The sequence below is a fragment of the Bos taurus genome, chromosome 14 (assembly GCF_002263795.3).
Source record: "Bos taurus isolate L1 Dominette 01449 registration number 42190680 breed Hereford chromosome 14, ARS-UCD2.0, whole genome shotgun sequence".
NCBI lineage: Eukaryota > Metazoa > Chordata > Mammalia > Artiodactyla > Bovidae > Bos > Bos taurus.
The window spans coordinates 81595067-81615387 of NC_037341.1; the positions used below are offsets into that span (position 1 = coordinate 81595067).

At 44.4% G+C, this 20321-nt stretch overlaps 1 protein-coding gene across 10 annotated transcripts in view; it reads left to right on the plus strand.

The window, feature by feature from the left end:
- COL14A1 (collagen type XIV alpha 1 chain) overlaps positions 1 to 20321 on the plus strand; it is a 232915-nt gene that overhangs the window by 97612 nt on the left and 114982 nt on the right. For all 10 annotated transcript variants that reach the window (XR_003038138.2, XR_001501879.2, XR_003038139.2 and 7 more), the window contains exons 20-23: positions 4055 to 4184; positions 6606 to 6728; positions 8606 to 8755; positions 12114 to 12230. Coding sequence is in view for 6 of the 10 variants with exons in the window: in XM_059874511.1 (XP_059730494.1) it covers positions 4055 to 4184; positions 6606 to 6728; positions 8606 to 8755; positions 12114 to 12230 (520 nt within the window). In the remaining 4 variants the exon portion in view is untranslated. The remainder of the gene's footprint in view (positions 1 to 4054; positions 4185 to 6605; positions 6729 to 8605; positions 8756 to 12113; positions 12231 to 20321) is intronic.

A 20321-nucleotide genomic window follows, 5' to 3' on the forward strand; every position in this document is an offset into this window, starting at 1 on the left:
CCCTGTCAAATATTTCATAAAGACTGACTTTCAGCTCTGCTAAGAAATGGAGCCATGACAGTGACCTTGCCCTGAGCTTTGTTGGCAGTGGAGGGAGGTCTCACGTGTCTTTATTTGTGAAAGGCTGACCAGGATTCCAGACTTTTCTGGATCCTACCCGAAAAATCTAAAACTGTGCACTGAATTTTAAGTTGCAGGAAATATTCTAGAGCAGGGATAGTCAGAATGTAGATCAGTCTCCTACAAGATAAGCTTGATATTAACATTAAGTTTTTAAAAACATTTATAGCAATTTGACATTGCTGGAATATTCAAGAATATGACCATATGTGTTAGCAATTTTGTTTTATTATATTTTATAAGAATACTGATCTTCAGGGGTTGGAATTAAAACGACAGCACCAACCCCACCTAATCCTTCACCACAGAAAGCATGATAATCACTCTATAGAAACAGAACTTTCTAAGACAGCAGCAAAATGAGACATGGGGAATCCTCTGTCTACAGTGGGAACCTCTTGCTGGATGAGATCCAGTTCTGAAGAGCTTTGAGCAATAATGGAGCTAGACATGGAGTAGCGTATTTGAAAAATTAAAAACGTGACGTTTACTGGTTAGATTTGCATCTCATTTAACCATGAGTGTCTTTTATAGAATTGTTTCATAAACAAAGCCATCATCTGCTATGACCTGTAGCATGTGTTTTTAATGGGTGCCCATCTCTTTAAAATAGTTTTACTGAAGTATAGTTGGTTTACAATGTTGTATTAGTTTCAGCGTACAGCAAAAGGATGTGGTTACACATGTACATATGTCCATTCCTTTTCAGATTCTTTTCCCGTACAGATTGTTACAGAATGCTAAGTAAAGTTCCCTGTGCTATACTGTAGGTCCTTGTGGGTTATCTATTTTATATACAGTAGTGTGTGTATGTTAATCTCAGGTTCCTAATTTGTCTCCCTCACCACGTTTCCCTTTTGGTAACTATAAGTTTGTTTTCAAAATCTGTGAGCCTTTTCGGTTTGTAAATAAGATAATATATATCATTTTTAAAATTAGATTCCACATATGCATGATATCATATGATATTTGTCTTTCTCTGTCTGACTTACTTCACTCAGTGTGATAGATAATCTCTAGGTCCATCCAGACTGTTGCAAATGGGGTCGTTTTCATGGCTGAGTGATGTTCCTTCACGTATACGCACCACGTCTTCTTTATCCATTCCTCCGTCAGTGGCCGTTTAGGCTGCTTCCATGGCCTGGCTGTTGTAAATGGTGCTGCAGTGAGCACTGGGGTACATGTATCTTTTCAAATTGTGGTTTTCTCCGGGTATATGCTCAGGAGTAGGATTGCTGGCAATGGCACCCCACTCCAGTGCTCTTGCCTGGAAAGTCCCATGGACGGAGGAGCCTGGAGAGCTGCAGTCCATGGGGTCGCTAAGAGTCGGGCACGACTGAGCGACTTCACTTTCGCTTTTCGCTTTCATGCATTGGAGAAGGAAATGGCAACCCACTCCAGTGTTCTTGCCTGGAAAATCTCAGGGACAGGGGAGCCTGGTGGGCTGCTGTCTATGGGGTCGCATGGAGTTAGGGTTAGGGCACGACTTAGCAGCGACTTAGCAGCAGCCGCAGCAGCAGGATTGCTGGATCATATGGTAGTTCTATTTTAGTTTGTTAAGGAAGCTCCAGACTGTTCTTCATAGAGAACAAATTTACATCCCATCAACAGTGCAGAAGCGTTCCCTTTGCTCTGCACCCTCTCCAGCATTTATTGTTTATAGATTTATGATGATGTCCATTCTGACCGGCAGTGTGAGGTGATACCTAATTGTCATTTTGATTTGCATTTCTCTAATAATTAGGGATGTTGAGCATCTTTTTATGTGTTTCTTGGCCATCCATATGTCATTTTTGGAGAAATGTCTGTTTAGGTCTTCTGAGTGGGTGCTCATCTTTACCTTGCTTTGCGCAAACAAGCAGAGGCCCAGTAGAAGGGACTTTGCATACCCAAGAGAAGGTTTATGTTTTATTCTTGGGAGTGAGTATCATGAGGACAAAGAGGTTTTCATAGTACAGTCAGCTGGAACAGAGGGCAGTGGTTAAAAAAGGGCTCAGAGCAGATATTCAGGATTTCAATATGGCCTTTTTGTGTGTGGGTGTTCCGTTGCTCAGTTGTGTCCAACTCTTGGCAGTGCTATGGACTGTAGCCTGCCAGGCTCCTCTGTCCATGGGATTCTCCAGGCAAGAATACTGGAATGGGTTGCCATTCCCTTCTCCAGAGGTCTTCCTGACCCAGCGATGGAACTTGCATCTCCTGCATTGCAGGCAGATTCTTTACCACTGAGCCACCTGGGAAGCCCATGGCTTTTTTTTTTTACCCAATAGCTATATGAGTCTCAGTTTCCTCATCTATAAAATGAGAGTAATGATACTTCTTACCTCAAAATGCTGTGGTGAAGAGTGAGTTACTGCAATTGGATACTTAGAGCAGTACTTGGCAGATAATAACAGCTAGCTAAATGAGCACTATTGCTATAAACCCCAGAAACTGCTGCCTGGCAGGTTAAACGAGCCCTGCAGGACGGCCCCACAGCTTCCAGTGCCCTGCAGGCCACATCTGATTGGTCCCAAGTCCGTGTGCTTCTCAGTTTGAGAGGTGACCTTATATAAGGAGCACCAGCATGGGTGGGTAGATAGGCACACAGCTTGGAGTCAAAGCGCAGGCTCTGGGCTCCAGAGGGTTATATAGAAAAGAAATGCCCTAAAGGAAGCTACATGGTGGATGAGACCAGACAGGACAACTGCGATTCTTTTTTAATGTCTTCTTAATGCGGGGTTATCCAACTCCTTCTAGAGTAAAGCAGAGCTCCTTATGTAAAATCTCCCTCCTAGGACTGCATCAGTACCACCCTGGATATTCAATGTCATTCCGTATGAGGAGCAAAATCATATTGCTTTAGTATAAATCACCTAATGCAGACTTCCTCTCTTTATATTAACCCCCTACCCCGGCTGCTTTTAGAGCTTAGCAATGTCTTAGCGACAGCTGCTTGTGAGTTCAACTCGAGGCTTTCTAGGGCTTATTCCATGATGTATAGGTTCCTTCCCTCATCCAGAAGTAGACAGCACGCCCTCTGCCTGCTGGCTTTTTACCCAGTTCTTGAATCCAAAACCAGCTCCAGCTGTCCCAGTCTTGTGACTCCCTGAAACTAGTTTGGGTCAGTTCTTACATCCTAGCATTTTTTTCCAGCCATGATGAAGTCTTTCAAATGGCGAGAAATGTGCCAGCATCTAACTGCTGAAGCCTGGGGAGAATGTTTTGTGGCCTTAGTATTAAGAACATGTGGCTTTTCTGGTCCATATGTTCTTTTAGGGATGGCAGGATTCACTACACGGAACGTGGCACCAGTGTGTGGGTGGTGTCCACCCCACTGCTGGATTTTAGTTTCTGCAGACTTTAGAGTCAGAGGAATGGTGATTTCAGATTGAGGAAGACCTCTCCTTTCAGAAGTAAAAGAAACTGCAACCTTTCTTAGTGTCACTGGTAAATATCTTTTGGCTCGGAAATCTGGGATTTAACGTGTGGTTGTGGTGTTCTTGGCTAGCATCCACCCTGAAATACTGGGATCAGATGATCTCTGAACAGGGAGAAATGGAAGGCTGACTTTTCAAGAGGATATTTAAGTAGAAGCAAATATGCTGTGCAGGCTGTGTTATAGAATGAACACTCCTAAGCCATAAACACCTGCTTTGCAAAGAGGCGATCGTTTTTTCTTCTGGCTGCTTTACAAATGCTGAAAAGATGTTGAGAGAAGGCTGTTCCTGAGTGCTCAAGCTTCACATCTAAGCCTTCTGCTTTAGTGATTAGAAGCTGAGGGCTGCTCTGAGGGGAGCTGCAGAGAGAAGTGCTTTCGCATGGATGTCTTCCTCTTGTCAGCCTCAAGCACATCTCCCTGCTTCTGATTATTTCAAAGTGCCTCAAGTCCTCCTCTTTAGTGGACCAGCCGGAACGAAGTCTGACCAACACCATGGTCCTTTGCTCTTGTCTTCAGATTATGGTGCCTGGAAGCCAGAACACTCTCCTTCTGAAGAATCTGCTCTCTGAGACTGAGTACAAGGTCACAGTGACGCCCATCTATGATGACGGAGAAGGGGTCAGTGTCTCCGCCCCTGGAAAGACCTGTGAGTGAAGCTTCCCCCTGGGGTTGCTCGATGTCCTCTGTAATGCACCCAGCAGCTGCAGCGTAGGGGGTGGAAATGGTCTGGAAGTGTCAGTCGCTCACGTGTGTCCTACTCTTTGCCACCCCATGGACTGTGGCCCACCAGGCTCCTCTGTCCATGGAATTCTCCAGGCGAGAATCCTGGAGTGGGTAGCCTTTCCATTCTCCAGGGGATCTTCCTGACTCAGGGACTTCACCTGGGTCCCCTGCATTGCGGGTGGATTCATTACCATCTGAGCTACCAGGGAAGCCCCAAAACGGGTATAGATCTTATTTAAAAAGCAGAAGTAGAGACACAGACCTCAAGAGGACAAACGCTTGGATTCCAGGGCGAGAAGGCAGGGTGGGATGAGCAGGGAGGCTGGGCGTGACATATGCACACTGCCATGTATACAGCAGGCAACGTGGACCTGCTGCAGAGCTCGGGGCCTCTGCCCAGGCTCCGTGGTGGCCTAAGTGGGGAGGAAATCCAAAGAAAGTGGGGATGTGTGTGTGCTGTGTACACACGGCCGGTCCACTTTGCGTACAGCAGACTGACACAGCAGTGTAAAGCACCTCTCCTCCAATAAAAAAGAAGAGAGAAAGGGATTTGGAGAGAGAAAATCTGCTTGGATTCTGTCTTCACACATTCAAGCTGTGTGACTTCGGGCAAATCGCTTCACTGCTCTTGGGTTCCGTTCTCTTGTCTCTAAAACCTAAGACTTGAATCATAGCTGCATCTCCCTCCTCCAGCGTCTGATCATCCCCAGTGCTGCGAGTCTCTCAGAGGCCCCTCCGGGCCCGTGCACGCCCCTCACCTAACTGCTCACCCAGCACGTCACACCCGCTCACCCGAGCGCACGCCCACGTCTTCCTGCCCTCTTTCCCGGATGCTGTGCTCTCTTCACAGCAGCGGAGAAGCTTTGGAAAATCTAGATGGTCTCATGTCTCCCCTCTGTTCCAAGCCACCTGATGGCTCCCCGTGGTACTCAGCATAAACTCTGAGATCTGTGCAGGGGCCCTTCAGGCCGAGGTGACCTGGACCCTCCTGAGCTCGCCCCCAGCCAGCCCGCCTTCCCTGCCCTTCCTTGGCTTTCTAAAGCTTGGCTCAGCCTTAGAAATTGACGCGAGCCACAGCTGCCAGGCTGAATATCCTTTCCCAGAGGTTTGCATTTCTGACTTCTTGTCATTTTGGTCTCGGCTCGACGCCACCGACTCAGGCTTCTCTGACCACTCGGGCAAAGCACTCCGCGTCTTCTCTCGTGTTATCCTGGGTTTCTGTTTGTCCTGTTTTGGTTTTGGTTCTGTCGCAGCACAGACTTGGGTGTAAAATAGGCTGAAGGATGTCTTGTGCAGCACGAGGAATACAGCCACCGTTTTGTCATAATGTAAATGGAAAATAACCTTTAAAAACTGTATACAATTTGTTTAAATGTTTGATTTGCATAATTTATAAAAGGGTTCCATGATGAACACACATATATACTCAAACAAATAAAAACTTTTAAAGGCTATTACTATGGAAATACCATCTATACAATAAAGTTATTTCAAAGGGTGTTCTTGGAAATAATTTTGAGTGGTCCACTTATTTTAAGCAGTGGTTAACACAACTAAATTCTGTTAGCAACAAAGTAATAATGATAATATCCATCAACATGCATAATAGTTTACAAAGATCCTTCATGCAAATAGCTCTCCTGTTTTGATAAAAAATTGATGAATGATGATTAAAATTTCACAGAATATAGGCAATCTGAAAGTGTGAAAGCGTTAGTCGCTCAGTCGTGTCTGACTCTTTCCGATCCGTGGACTATAGCCTGCCAGGCTCTTCTGTCCATGGGATTCTCCAGGCAAGAATACTGGAGTGTGTTGCCATTACCTACTCCAGGGGAATCTTCCCAACCCAGGAATTGAACCTGGGTCTCCTGTATTGCAGGCAGATTCTCTGCTGTCTGAACCACCAGATATGGTTCAGAACCCCTAATATGAAGATGAAAGCAAAAAAAAAAAGTCTTACCTCTAAGAATTGCTATCACTACTATTAATCTAATCATCCTGGATATGATAGTGTGACAGAGAGACGTGTGACAGAAATGTTTTCATAAACACTTCTCACTTCAATATTGCTTTAAAGTAACTGAAGAAAATGGAGCCAAATTTCATTGAGTGAAGAGCTGCTCTTCAGATAAAAGTGTTTTACCACAAGAGCAATTATCTTCTACTATTTAATACTTAACATTCCCATGGATTCTCTAAGTTTTCTTACTGTTTACTTCAGTGCATTTTCCCTTGTAAGTATTTTTAAGCTGTGGGGAAATCCATTAGACTCTATTAACCAAAAGGTAGGTTGTAAAGATGGAAACCACATTAAACCATTTTTTGCATTTTCCTTCCTGCCCAGTGCCACCCTCTGGTCCCCAAAACTTACGGGTTTCGGAAGAATGGTATAACAGATTGCGCATTGCATGGGACCCCCCGTCTTCCCCAGTTAAGGGCTATAGAATTGTCTACAAACCTGTCAGTGGTAAGTCATGCTTTTTAAAAATATAATCTTCAAAGATAGGTTATTTTTGTTTTTACTTTCCATCACTGGTTTTAAGAAATGGGAAGAGTCTCTTCCCTTTTATGAAAAAAAAAAAAGAAAAATGTGTTGAAGTTACCACCTCACCTAAAAAACAGCTGGTATGTTAATAAGCAGAATATATACTTGGTCTACAATTGACCTTTGCCCACCCCAGACAAGGAGCCAGCCAAAGCAGACTTTGACTCCTTAGCAATAAGAAGCTTCTGTGGCTTGATGGATATATAAGCTCTAAACATTTAGACTCTCCGATTTCTTATTCCTCTTCTACCTCTTACTTCTTGGATTAGTTAGAGAAAGTCCATTTACCAACTTCTCAGTCTCCTCATTCTGGAAACTGTATTAAGGTATTTGTTCTTCAGTCACTAAGTCGTGTCCAACTCTTTGCGACCCCATGGACCGCAGCACGCCAGGCCTCCCTGTTCTTCACTATCTCCTGGAGCTTGCTCAGACTCATGTCCATTGAGTTGATGATGCCATCCAACCATCTCTTCCTCTGTTACCCGCTTCTCCTCCTGCCCTCAGTTTGAAAGCATCAGTTTTTTGGTGCTCAGCCTTCTTTATGGCCCAACTCTCACATCAGTACATGACTACTGGAAAAACCATAACTTTGACTATATGGACCTTTGTCAGCAAAGTGATATCTCTGCCTTTTAATATGGTGTGTAGGTTTGTCATAGCTTTTTAAAAAATATTAATTTATTTATTTTGATTGGAGGCTAATTACAATATTGTAGTGGTTTTTGCCACACACTGACATGAGTCAGCCACGGTACACATAGCATAGCTTTCTGAAAACTGTGGCAAGGTATAAAATTCATCAGGTTGAGGAAAACTTAAAAATCATCCTATGGGTCAATAAAAACCTTTCTGCCCTCGAAAGCACTATGAGTCTCAATTTGTGTAGGACATGCTGCTGCTGCTGCTGCTAAGTCGCTTCAGTCGTGTCCGACTCTGTGCGACCCCAGAGACAGCAGCCCACCAGGCTCCCCGTCCCTGGGATTCTCCAGGCAAGAACACTGGAGTGGGTTGCCATTTCCTTCTCCAATGCATGAAAGTGAAAAGTGAAAGTGAAGTCACTCAGTAAGTGTTCGACTCTTCATGACCCCATGGACTGCAGCCCACCAGGCTCCTGCACCCATGGGATTCTCCAGGCAAGAGTACTGGAGTGGGGTGCCATTGCCTTCTCCTATATATGACATAGCACAGAATATTTTTCCTGATCAATCAAAGATTCCACTGGGTTGGAACAGAGGTGAAAATGTAAAAGCCCAAAGAAGGCAGATGGTCAAGGGCCTGGGAGGAGGAGTGGCATCTGTGTGACCTTAAACAGCAGAAGAGGGGCTATGGAGCCCATACTGATAGCGTATATGGTTGTCCTTATGTGGCGAGGTGTGGCATAGTGTCCATGACAAAGTGGCCGCTAGGGCAACTTAATGCCTTCAGGGGACAAAGCTGGTGTCTGAGGTGGGCTAACCCAAAATGACTCCTGTTTCATCACGCACCCCAAAGCCCGTGACATCCTGGCGGCTCCACTGTGAAGGCCTCACAGTATGGTGGACGGTGAGGTGAACCAGTTTCTTTGGGTAGCTCTAGGGAAAGAACTATGTTTAAGAAAAGGACTAGATGCCTTGAAGGAGCCCGAGCCTGGGAGTCAGGTGGGTGGGTAAGTCTTGGAGCGTAACGGGGCTAGATCCAAGCCGCACTCTGTGAGTGTCTCCTGGGCAATCTGAAGCACAGTGGAGTATGTACAATCAGTTCAGAAGTGTCTCTCCTTTTCCCTATTCTGTGGCAACTGAAATACACTCTTTCTCCTTTAGTTGCTGGCCCAACCCTGGAAACGTTCGTGGGAGCTAACATTAACACCATCCTCATCACAAACCTGCTCAGCGGAATGGACTACAATGTGAAAATATTCGCGTCCCAGGCCTCGGGTTTCAGCGACGCTCTGACCGGCGTGGTGAAAACACGTAAGGCTGGCCGCTGCCGCGCGTGGTTCTGCACTTTGTTTTTCTCTGTAACTTAAGCCCTGCGGCAGCTCAGCAGTCGGTGTCTCTTTTCTCCAGTGTTGCCCTTTCTGGATGGTGCCTCATGGAAAGAAAGGTGTGCTCCCTACTCAGGGCTGTGGTTCAGAGTCCTAGTTGGCAGGCAGGATGTCAGAAGCCGGCGTTCAAACATATTTGATGGTGGCGGATGGGATTTCCTTCTGGAAAGTCTTTGTTGGTATTTTTCAAATTAGGTGAAATTTTCCATCCAACCCATATAACCTGATGTGGTCAAAGCCGGTCCAAGCTGAGCCAGGGGAAACTTGCCTTTGTCAAAGCCTTTGCCCCTCTCCACCCTCTCACTCCATCCGTTAAAGATACTTGCACCACTCGAAAGCCTTCCTTCTCTGTCTTTTAAGGGCTTGCATGCTGTCTGCACAGCATCTGGGACTTCTCCTTGGCACACATCACTCACAGACACCCGTGGCATAATACAGTGTTTTCCAGACTCCGGCACGTATGTGCCATATTCCTGCTGTTTCTTATGCTTCCACACCATCTGTTTAATATATTTCTTTAAATCAACTTGCAGTTTCTTTTTGTTTTTACTTAAATGCTTTCAAAAACCACATAATAACTCTCAACAGAAAACCAGTCTTTTTAATACACGTTGCTTCCCTGGTGGCTCAACTGGTAAAGGATCCGCTTGCAATGCAGGAGACCCCGGTTCGATTCCTGGGTCGGGAAGATCCCCTGGAGGAGGGAAAGGCTGCCCACTGCAGTATTCTGGCCTGGAGAATTCCATGGATCGTATATTCCATGGGGTCGCAACGAGTTGGACACGATCAAGTGACTTTCACTTTCACTTTAATACACATTAAAGGTAATACATAAATGACCAAAATAAAAATGGTTTGGCTGTCGGATGACTGAAATTACCCCTAGTGTTATCAACAGCACATGGCCCACACTCGAGGATGTTAGTCATGGTATAATCAGAAGTGTAAACCGTAAATCTTCTTATTAGCTAAGGCCTTGAGCAAATAACCTCTCACCTCTCTGAGCCCACATTTTCTCAACCCTAAAATGAAGATATAATATTAATAGTAATAACTGTTTATAGACTGTTTGGGAAGACTAAAGATATAACATACAAAGGATCTACTGTATGGCAAGCACTCGACAAATAACCACTTTTATCATTGTGATGACTGCGCTTTGTGAATTTGGGTCATCTCTCACTCTGGTTGCTAATCAAAAAATTATTCCAACGAAAGGAATTTTGTAAGTATGAGGCACATATTGGACCAAACCCCAGGCCACCTGTGTCTGGCCACCTGTGTTTATATAGGGGCTCAGTTCAGTTCAGCTCCTCAGTCGTGTCTGACTCTTTGCAACCCCATGAATCGCAGCACGCCAGGCCTCCCTGTCCATCACCAACTCCCGGAGTTCACTGAGACTCACGTCACCGAGTCGGTGATGCCATCCAGCCATCTCAGCCTCTGTCCCACCAACTCCCGAGGTTCACTGAGACTCACGTCATTGAGTTGGTGATGCCATCCAGCCGTCTCAGCCTCCATCGTCCCCTGCTCTGCCCTTTCATTAGAGGAAGCTTTCTGAATTCTTCTTTATGGAAATCTTTAAAATTAAATATGGGATCCATTTACTCTCAAAAGAAACAGTGTCTCTCTTCAACAGGACTCGGAAGCCTTTGGCATACAGCTCTGATCTCGGACTTGGCAGTTGAAATGATAGTGTTGTAGGTTCTAGGAAGTGAAAGTGTCAGTTGCTCAGTCGTGTCCGACTCTTTGTGACCCCACGGACTGCAGCCTGCCAGGCTCCTCTGTCCATCTCCAGGCCAGAACACTGGAGTGGGGTGCCATTCCCTTCTCCGGGGCATCTTCCCGGCCCAGGGATGGAGCCGCTGCAGGCGGCTTCTTCACCCTCTGAGCCCCCAGGGAAGCCTCCAGGGATTCCGTGAGCTGTGCCCCCTCGCCGCCCAGCAGCCTTGCTCAAGCCCCGTGAGTCCCCTGTGTGTTGCCCACCTTCATCGCCTCCCGCTAGTTCGTCCTCCTCTTCTCTCCAGATGCCTGTCTGAGCCAGTCCTCCTGTCCCTGATTTTCTTGCTCTCTCTTCTTACTCTCTCTCGTCTCTCTGTCCCCTTTTCTCGGCTCCCCTCCTTCTGTTTCATCCGTCTTCTCTTCTTTAATAAATGTGAGTATTCCAAATGTGTTTTAAAATAATGAAAGTATTGAATTGTTTTATCATCTATCCTTAAGGTAAAAATTAGATTGGCTTGCTTTCTCTCTTTCTCCCAAGAATAATAAAACCCTGTAAAATGGAAAATAAATTGATTCACGGTATTTTAAAAATTTAGTGTGGGTATATAAGTCATTATTGGTTTCCTTTTTTTGAGAGGATTGTTTCATTGCCTTAGGAAAAATGGTCTTCCTTTGCTGATCAACAAAAAGGAACAATGTCATGATGCAAATTGTTACTAGTCCAGATTATTTTTACCATCTTAAAAAATAATTTTAAGCTATTTTTAAATTTTATGAAGTGACTGAAAGAGAAGTACAAGAGAATGATGTGGATGAAGGCAGAGGTCATTAGAAAAAGTAAACATTATTAATTTTCTGCTTTTTCTGCTTGGATCTAAGTGGTAAACACTGAATCCTTAGTCCTCAATTGGAGAAACAGTATTTTTACTGCTTCTTCAAATAAACTCCCTGTGAATGACTTTTGTATATAACTGTGTTTATTCTAAGATGAATAAGAATTCGTGTATTTTTAGTCATTTTTTGTTTTCTGTGTTCAATTTTTCCTTTTTAAATTTTCAGAAATTTGCTCACTCTCATTCAGTCGTGTTTTGAGGGCCAGCCGGTGTGAGCTGCTCCTGTTTGAGTAATTTCTCTTTTGTCCTCTTTGCTCCTCCCTTTTGTTTAAACCATGGCTTTCTTTCAGTAGTTGATGAGTATATATTGTGTTTAACATTTTTGTTATGAAAGTATTATATATTAATTGTGGAATATTTTGAAAGCATAAATTAATGAAGAGGGAGGATTTAAAATCACCCATAATTTCACCATCCATCACAACTGGCTTTTTCCAGACATATATTTTCTTTTTTTTTTTTACAGGGAACAGACAAACCCTATCATACATCACATTCTGCAACTGCTTTTTAAAGTCATAAAATCACTATCCTTTGTGTAACTTGGTGGGTTTCCTACTGCTGGCTGTGGAACCTTGAATTCAGATTCTGCCAGAGTTGACTTCGGACTGGGGGGTGACTGTGGCGCTGTCTGCAGCGTGACCGAGTCGTGTTTCTGTTTCACTGCAGTGTTTCTGGGCGTGACCGACCTTCAGGCAGACGAGGTCCAAACGACCAGCTTGTGTGCCCGCTGGCAGGTGCAGCGCCACGCCACCACCTACAGGGTTGTCCTGGAGTCCCGCCAGGGTGAGTGACCGTCACCCAAGCTTCTGTCATGCGCTCGTGTGCTCTGTGCAAGTTACCGTGGACGACACACGACGAACTTAGACACACGCATTCTGCTTGAGGAGGCAACGTTACGTTGCGAATCCTGCAGGACGTAGAGTCAGGAGGGCTGGTTAAGCCAATTATGTGATCTCTCCAAGTCTCCATTTTCCCATTTACGGATAATAGGTAGAACCGTAGTGTGGATCTTGGGGCATTCTGTGGGGATTGAGCTGAGATAATCTGTGTGAAATATTTGCAGCCGTGCTTTGTGCATATTAAACACCCAGGAAATGCGGCTGCTGTGGTGGTGGGAGCTGCTTAAGAAGGCTGATAACACGCCTTAAACTGCACGGAGCTGTTGTTCGGTCTTTATCTGGGTTTACTTCAGTGTTTCTCTCAGTGATTTTTTTTTTACTTTTGGGGAGAACTGATAAGCAGCAAACTCATTCAGGAGATGAAGTGATGTATCTGTGCTATCCATGGGCAGTACATTAGCATCATGGCTCTCAAGTTCATCTACAGTTTGGGATTTGGCTTCAAAGGTGAAACTCTTAAAATGACTGCTTGTTTTTACTAAAAGTATCAAGAACAATAACAAAAGATGGATTCCCCAAGAATGAATTTCCAGGAACTGTTAATCTTGCTTTGTCATTATCAGCATGAATAATATTCAGAAGATGGGATCAAACAATGAAAATTTCTTTGATCAGATTTGCATTGTCAGTAGGAAAGATCGTGTTGTTGTTTGGGGGGCAGGGACAGAGCCAACATTATAGAATTCCAGATGGCATTTTCTAACCTTTCAAATTTGCTGATAAGGTCATTCATTTTAAACTAATTGATTAGCTCATCGCTGCTGGCAGGCTCTCCTCCAGCCACTGCGGGTGGAGGCCGCTCCCCAGTTGTGTGGGCCTCTTGCGGTGGCGTCTCTCGTGAAGCGCAGACTTGGCACTCTGGCTTCGGGACGTGCAGCGTGGGCTCAGTAGTTGTGGTTCATGGGCTTAGAAGCCCCGCTGCATGAGGAATCTTCCCAGACCAGGGATCAAACCCGTGTGCCCGTCACTGGCAGGTGGATTCTTATCCACAGGACCACCAGGGAGTCCTCGTGATTGTTACTGTTTTTTTATGTCTGGATAAATGATAAATGGTTTCCTCACTTAAAAAAGCAGAAAGGGCTAATTTTTCAGGTGTGGATGGGACTTGTCTTTAGTTAGTAGCACACATCCCTGGCTATAACTACATTTAAAATGCAGAAATCTCACTTTTAATCTAATCCAGGAAGTGGAAAGCATAGTTTAGTAAGGTACTGAGAGTTTAGTAGAGTGCTGGAAATGAGCTAAAAATACAAGATAGAATATTAGAAACACAAGAAGAGATTTCTGCCAACACTGACCAAGGCTTTGTCTCCGCAGGCTTGCTAATAAGCCACTAATTCCTTAATTCCCAGCGTGTGATCCTGTAAAGGTCCCTAAGCATATGGGAGTGGCTTTAATCTGCAGTAAACATTGAATAAGGAAAAGTCAGGACAAATCACTTGGATTTTGTGGTGGTTTTGTGGGATGCTTAACCTGGAATGTTAGGTCCAGGAATCAAAGCAAACTGGAAGTGGTCAAACAGGAGATGGCAAGAGTGAACGTCGACATTCTAGGAATCAGCGAACTGAAATGGACTGGAATGGGTGAATTTAACTCAGATGACCATTATATCTACTACTGTGGTCAGGAATCCCTTAGAAGAAATGGAGTAACCCTCATAGTCAACAAAAGGGTCTAAAATGCTGTTCAGTTCAGTTCAGTTGCTCAGTCGTGTCCGACTCTTTGTGACCTCATGGACTGCAGCACGCCAGGCCTCCCTGTCCATCACCAACTCCTGGAGTTTACATGAGTACTTGAATGAAATTTAAAAAATAACAGAATGATCTCTGTTTGTTTCCAAGGCAAACTATTCAATATCACAGTAATTTGTCTATGCTCTGATCAATAACGCTGAAGAAGCTGAAGTTGAATGGTTCTATGAAGACCTATAAGACCTTCTAGAAACCAACACTGAAAAAAGATATCCTCTTCATTATCAGGTACTGGAATGCAAAAGCAAGCAGTCAAGAGCTACCTGGAGTAACAGGCAAATTTGGCCTTGGAGTACAGAATGAAGCAGGCAAAGACTAATAGAGTTTTGCCAAGAGAATGCACTGGTCATAGCAAACACCCTCATCCAACAACACAAGAGAAGACTCTACACATGGACATCACCAGATGGCCAATACTAAAATCAGATTGATTATATTCTTTGTAGCCAAAGATGGAGAAGCTCTATACAGTCAGCAAAAACAAGACTGGGAGTTGACTGTGGCTCAGATCATGAACTCCTTATTGCCAAGTTCAGACTTAAATTGAAGAAAGTAGGGAAAACAACTAGACCATTCACATATGACCTAAATCAAATCCCTTACGATTATACAGTGGAAGTGACAAATAAATTCAAGGGTTTGATCTGATAGACAGAGTGCTTGATGAACTATGGACAGAGATTCGTGACATTGTACAGGAGGCAGGGATCAAGACCATCCCCAAGAAAAAGAGATGCAAAAAGGCAAGATGGCTGTCTGAAGAGGCGTTATAAATAGCTGCGAAAAGAAGAGATGCTAAAGGCAAAGGAGAGAAGGAAAGATACACCCATTTGAATGCAGAATAGCAAGGAGAGATAAGAAAGCCTTCCTCAGCGATCAATGCAAAGAAATAGAGGAAAACAACAGAATGGGAAAGACTAGAGATCTCGTCAAGAAAATTAGAGATACCAACATTTCATACAAAGATGGGCACAATAAAGACAGAAATGGTATGAACCTAACAGAAGCAGAAGATATTAAGAAATGGCAAGAATACACAGAAGAACTGTACAAAAAAGATCTTGATGACCCAGATAACCACGGTGGAGTTATCACTCACCTAGAGCCAGACATCCTGGAATGCGAAGTCAAGTGGGCCTTAGGAAGCATCACTATGAACAAAACTAGTGGAGGTCATGGAATCCCAGTGGAGCTATTTCAGATGCTGAAAGATGATGGTGTGAAAGTGCTGCACTCAATATGCCAGCAAATTTGGAACACTTGGCAGTAGCCACAGGACTGGAAAGGTCAGTTTTCATTCCAGTTCCAAAGAAAAGCAATGCCAAAGAATCCTCAAACTACCGCACAATTGCACTCATCTCACACACTAGCCAAGTAATTCTCCAAGCAAGGGTTCAACAGTACATGAACCATGAACTTCCAGATGTTCAAGCTGGATTTAGAAAAGGCAGAGGAACCAGAGATCAAATTGCCAACATCCGTTGGATCATTGAAAAAGCAAGAGAGTTCCAAAAAAACATCTACTTTTGCTTTATTGACTATGCCAAAGCCTTTGACTGTGTGGATCACAACAAATTGTGGAAAATTCAAGATGTGGGACTACCAAACCACCTTACCTGCCTCCTGAGGAATCTGTATGCAGGTCAGGAAGCAACAGTTAGAACTGGGCATCGAACAACAGACTGGTTCCAAAAAAGGAAAGGAGCACGTCAAGGCTGTATATTGTCACCCTGCTTATTTAACTTATATGCAGAGTACGTCATGAGAAATGCTGGACTGGAGGAAGCACAAGCTGGAATCAAGATTGCCGGGAGAAATATCAATAATCTCAGATATGCAGATGACACCACCCTTATGGTAGAAAGTGAAGAAGAACTAAAGAACCTCTAGATGAAAGTGAAAGAGGAGAGTGAGAAAGTTAGCTTAAAACTCAACATTCAGAAAACGAAGATCATGGCATCTGGTCCCATCACTTCATGGGAAATAGATGGGGAAACAGTGAAAGACTTTATATTTTTGGGCTCCAAAATCACTGCAGATGGTGATTGCAGCCATGAAATTAAAAGACACTTACTCCTTGGAAGGAAAGCGATGACCAACCTAGACAGCATATTGAAAAGCAGAGACATTACTTTGCCAACAAAGGTCCGTATAGTTAAAGCTATAGTTTTTCCAGTAGTCATGTATGGATGTGAGAGTTGGACTATAAAGAAAGCTGAGCACCGAAGAATTGATGGTTTTGAACTGTGGTGTTGGAGAAGACTCTTGAAAGTCCCTTGGACTTCAAGGAGATCCAACCAGTCAATCCTAAAAGAAGTCAGTCCTGAATATTCACTGGAGGGACTGATGCTGAAGCTGAAACTCCAATATTTTGTCCCCCTGATGCGAAGAACTGACTCTGGAAAAGATCCTAATACTGGGAAAGATTGAAGGCAGGAGGAAAAGAGGGCAACAGAGGATGAGATGGCTGGATGGCATCACCGACTCTATGGACATGAGTTTGAGTAAACTCCGGGAGTTGGTGATGGACAGGGAAGCCTGGCGTGCTGCAGTCCATGGGGTCGCAAAGAGTTGGACACAACTGAGTGACTAAACTGAACTGAAGCAGAATTAGATGAAAGATATGCAGCTGCTTGACAATACCTATAAAATCTTGAGGAGTTATGTTTCATATATCTTTTTAAGACTAGCTGAGTCATACTTTAATATACAACAGTTGACATTTATCACATTTGGTGGTACTTGTTAAGCCTTAGCAACATAGTAACTATAAAAATCACACGTCCAAATTATCCCAGAATATTTTTATCTATGATACCATTTAAGAAGTTGACAGAATGGGACAGAGGCTCCTGTAGATATTCATTAGCTTTCATTGAAAATCATGTTTATACAGATTGACAGAAAGATGTCAAAACTGTCTTTATCAAGAAATTAGTGAAATCCATCAGTGTATTTTTTTATTAAATGCTTTTACAAATAGCGTTGGGATTCTTATCAGATACCGTGACCGATGTGTCTGGTAACACTTATCTGGGCGTTTAAAACCTCAGTAAACTCCCAGGTGGCTCAGTTTAAAGAGTCCTCCTGTGAATTCTGGAGATGCGGGAGATGTGGGCTCGATATCTGGCTTGGAAAGATCCCCTGGAGGAGAAAATGGCAGCTCACGCCAGTGTTCTTGCCTGGAGAATCCCGTGGACAGAGGAGCCTGGCAGGTTACAGACCATGTAGCTGCAAAGAGTCAGACACAAGTGAGTGACTGAGCGTGTGCACACACGCACACACACACACACACACAAGCTCTCGCTGAAGCCAAGTATTTTTACTAGAAATAAGAGTCCCCGCTTCCTTCTTATCTTCCAGTTAAATTAATTTGTATTTCGCCAGGATTATTTTCAGGCTGCCAAAACCCTCTTCATCTGAGCCTCAACAGTCTCAATTCAGCAAGAATGAACAAAACTGTTGTTCAGTTTATTTTTCATCAGCAGTTATAGCTGAGCAATTTATGAGCCCAATTAGCCTACATCTTATTCACTCAGGTGTCCAGCTGCATATTATTAACCAACCAGACAGCAAAAGATTCTAATTGATAGGCAGGGGTGGGGAGTCAATGTGGGGAATATGTTTAAATATTTTAACTTACACAATTTAGGGTAGGGAATAGTCTTTCCATTTTGTTTTTTTTTTAATTTAATTTTTATTGTATACAGGAATACAGTTGATTTATAATGTCATGTTTGTGTTGGGTGTACAGCCACCTGATTAAGTTATACATGTGTCTGTTCTTTGGATTCTTTTCCCACGTGGGTTATTACAGAGTGTTGAGTACTCTAGGTAGGTCCTTGTTGATGATCTGTTGCAAGTATATTACTGTGTATATGTTAATCCCTAGCTCCTAATTCATGCCTTGAAGTCTTTCCACTTTGCACTGGGGAAGAATTAGGTTGAGTTTCTTTATCTCACAGAACGATGTGATCATCATTCCTGATCGCTGCTGTTGGACATGTGATCGGATGCACCTTCCTCCCGGGTGCCTGAGTCCCCGGGCTCCACTGTTTTTCACCTCTGTAACACCTCCCGCTGGCTACATGTGTTGCCTCTGCAGAAATGTCAGTCCGTCCGCTTCAACCAGAGGAGAAATTAGAGAGAAACGGGACCCAGTTTCTCCACATGATAGAGAAGAGCCTTACCGCAGGCTGGCTTATTTCTGAATGCCTCTGCCAAACTCCTGGGCTCCCAGGTGGCGCTAGTAGTGAAGAGCCCGCCTGCCAATGCGGAGCCGGAAGAGATGCATTTTCAGTCCCTGGGCAGGAAGATCCCCTGGAGGAGGGCTTGGCAACCCGCTCCAGCGTTCTTGCCTGGAGAGTCCCATGAAGGCAGGAGCTGGCGGGCTGCAGTCCACGGGGCCGCACAGAGTCAGACAGGACAGAAGCGACTCGGCACACGTGTGTGCACTGCCAAACTCCCACTGTGTGACGGGTGGTTCTTTCTCTCTCTGTGTTTTGAATCCCCCGTGTCTGATCTCATGCACGTTTACTCTGAGATGAAGTCAGTAGATTTGCTTCTGCTCTATCCCGACAGTATCTATCAGTGTTCTTCTCTGAGCCTCCGTTTTCCCAAATGACTTCTTTTGAGGACTTTACCTGTGGTCATACCTATAAATCTCCAAGGAGTTTGTGAATAAAGCAGCAAAGCTGTATCATTCAGGTGTGCTTGCTTTGTTTGTAAATGGTAAAAAGCACAAATAACAGGGACTCGGGTGGCAAGGTCACCCACGCCTCGCGCACCGAGACCTCCCCCAGTGTCTGCCTCAGGCGCGTCGAAGCCGCGGGGTTCAGACGCCCTCGCCGAGGGGAAGCCGGACTGCACCCCCCGCCCTCTCCCCTCCGCCTTCCTTCTCAGCCAGATGGAGAGCCGGCCCGGTCAAGTCCAGATGTACGTCCTCCTAGCTTCAGCTTCACTGTCATAGTTAGAAGGAAGCTCTTCTCTCTCAGTAATTCCCACAGAAGTCCAGGACCTTGGGTCATGTTGGCCCTGTTTGGGGTCGCATCCCCCTGAATCTGTCACTGAGTTCATGGAATACATGCATGGACTCAACGGCGAGTAAGACCTGGCTCTTGCCCAGCCTGTGTCTGGGGAGAGGTGGGCGTTCTTACTCAGGCCTTCCCAAGTCAGAAGACCAGGGTCGGGTTCAACGAAAGAAAGATCAGATGTAAAACAGGCAAAAACAACAGCTGTCCTCTACTCCTGTAAATATTATGACAGTTTTTTCATAGCCAAGAAGAAAAAAAAAAAAAGATTACCAGAAGGATCAAGTTCTCTCTAGAGAGTGAAATCCAATCTGCTTTTGAGTCAAGCTTTAGACTTTCCAAATTAAATTGTAGGCTTTTGGTTAATTGTAGGACAGACCAGAGTTTCAGAGGCTTTGGGCTGGTTTTGAGTACCTCGGAACCCCGTGAGAGCCTCCGTTAGTTCTGCAGACGCTGCCGAGTCCCGTCTCTCTGCCAGCTGTTTTTGAATTGACGTGGCACCTGAGGTGGGATGTAGATATGTACCTCACACTGTATTCCCTCCCTAAGCCCATTAACTTGGTAAATTTCTTTTTAGCCTGATTTTTTCCTAAGTTTCAAAGATGCTCACCTTGTCTTCTGTTTTTAGGTACTGAAATGTCTAGTTCTCTGTCGTCTATTAACCAGAATAGAGAATTGCAGCATTGTGGAGAGCCTACCTTATTAGGGACCCGATCCCAAACAAGAGATCATATGAAACGAAGCCCATTCCCAAGATTCACCTTTTTCAAGTGCTGATTCCATGTTTTGGGGTCACATGATTTGAAAGACCCAGAGAGTGGAAAGCATGTATCATCAAATCCCAATTGAGTTTACTGGATCTGGGACCTTTGCTTGTAGATCTCAGTAACCACTCCTGAGACACTTGGGAGTCAAGTTGGTGGCATGACAGTCACCCAAAGAATGTATTTAGCATGACTTCATGAGAATGAATGCTCAATGACAGATTTTCCCCCTTGTTCCAAAATAAAAAAAACAACAAATTTAACTTCTGGCTTTTGGCACAAGGGGGCAGGAAATTAGTCATCATTTGACCAGTTTAAGTGTTTTCTTTAAGGCAAAGCCGTGAATCATACATGCCAAAAGCAACATGGATACACCCCGATTCGTGTAACCCTCTTCATTAGCCTTGGGAGCAACCTGTTACTGCTTCCC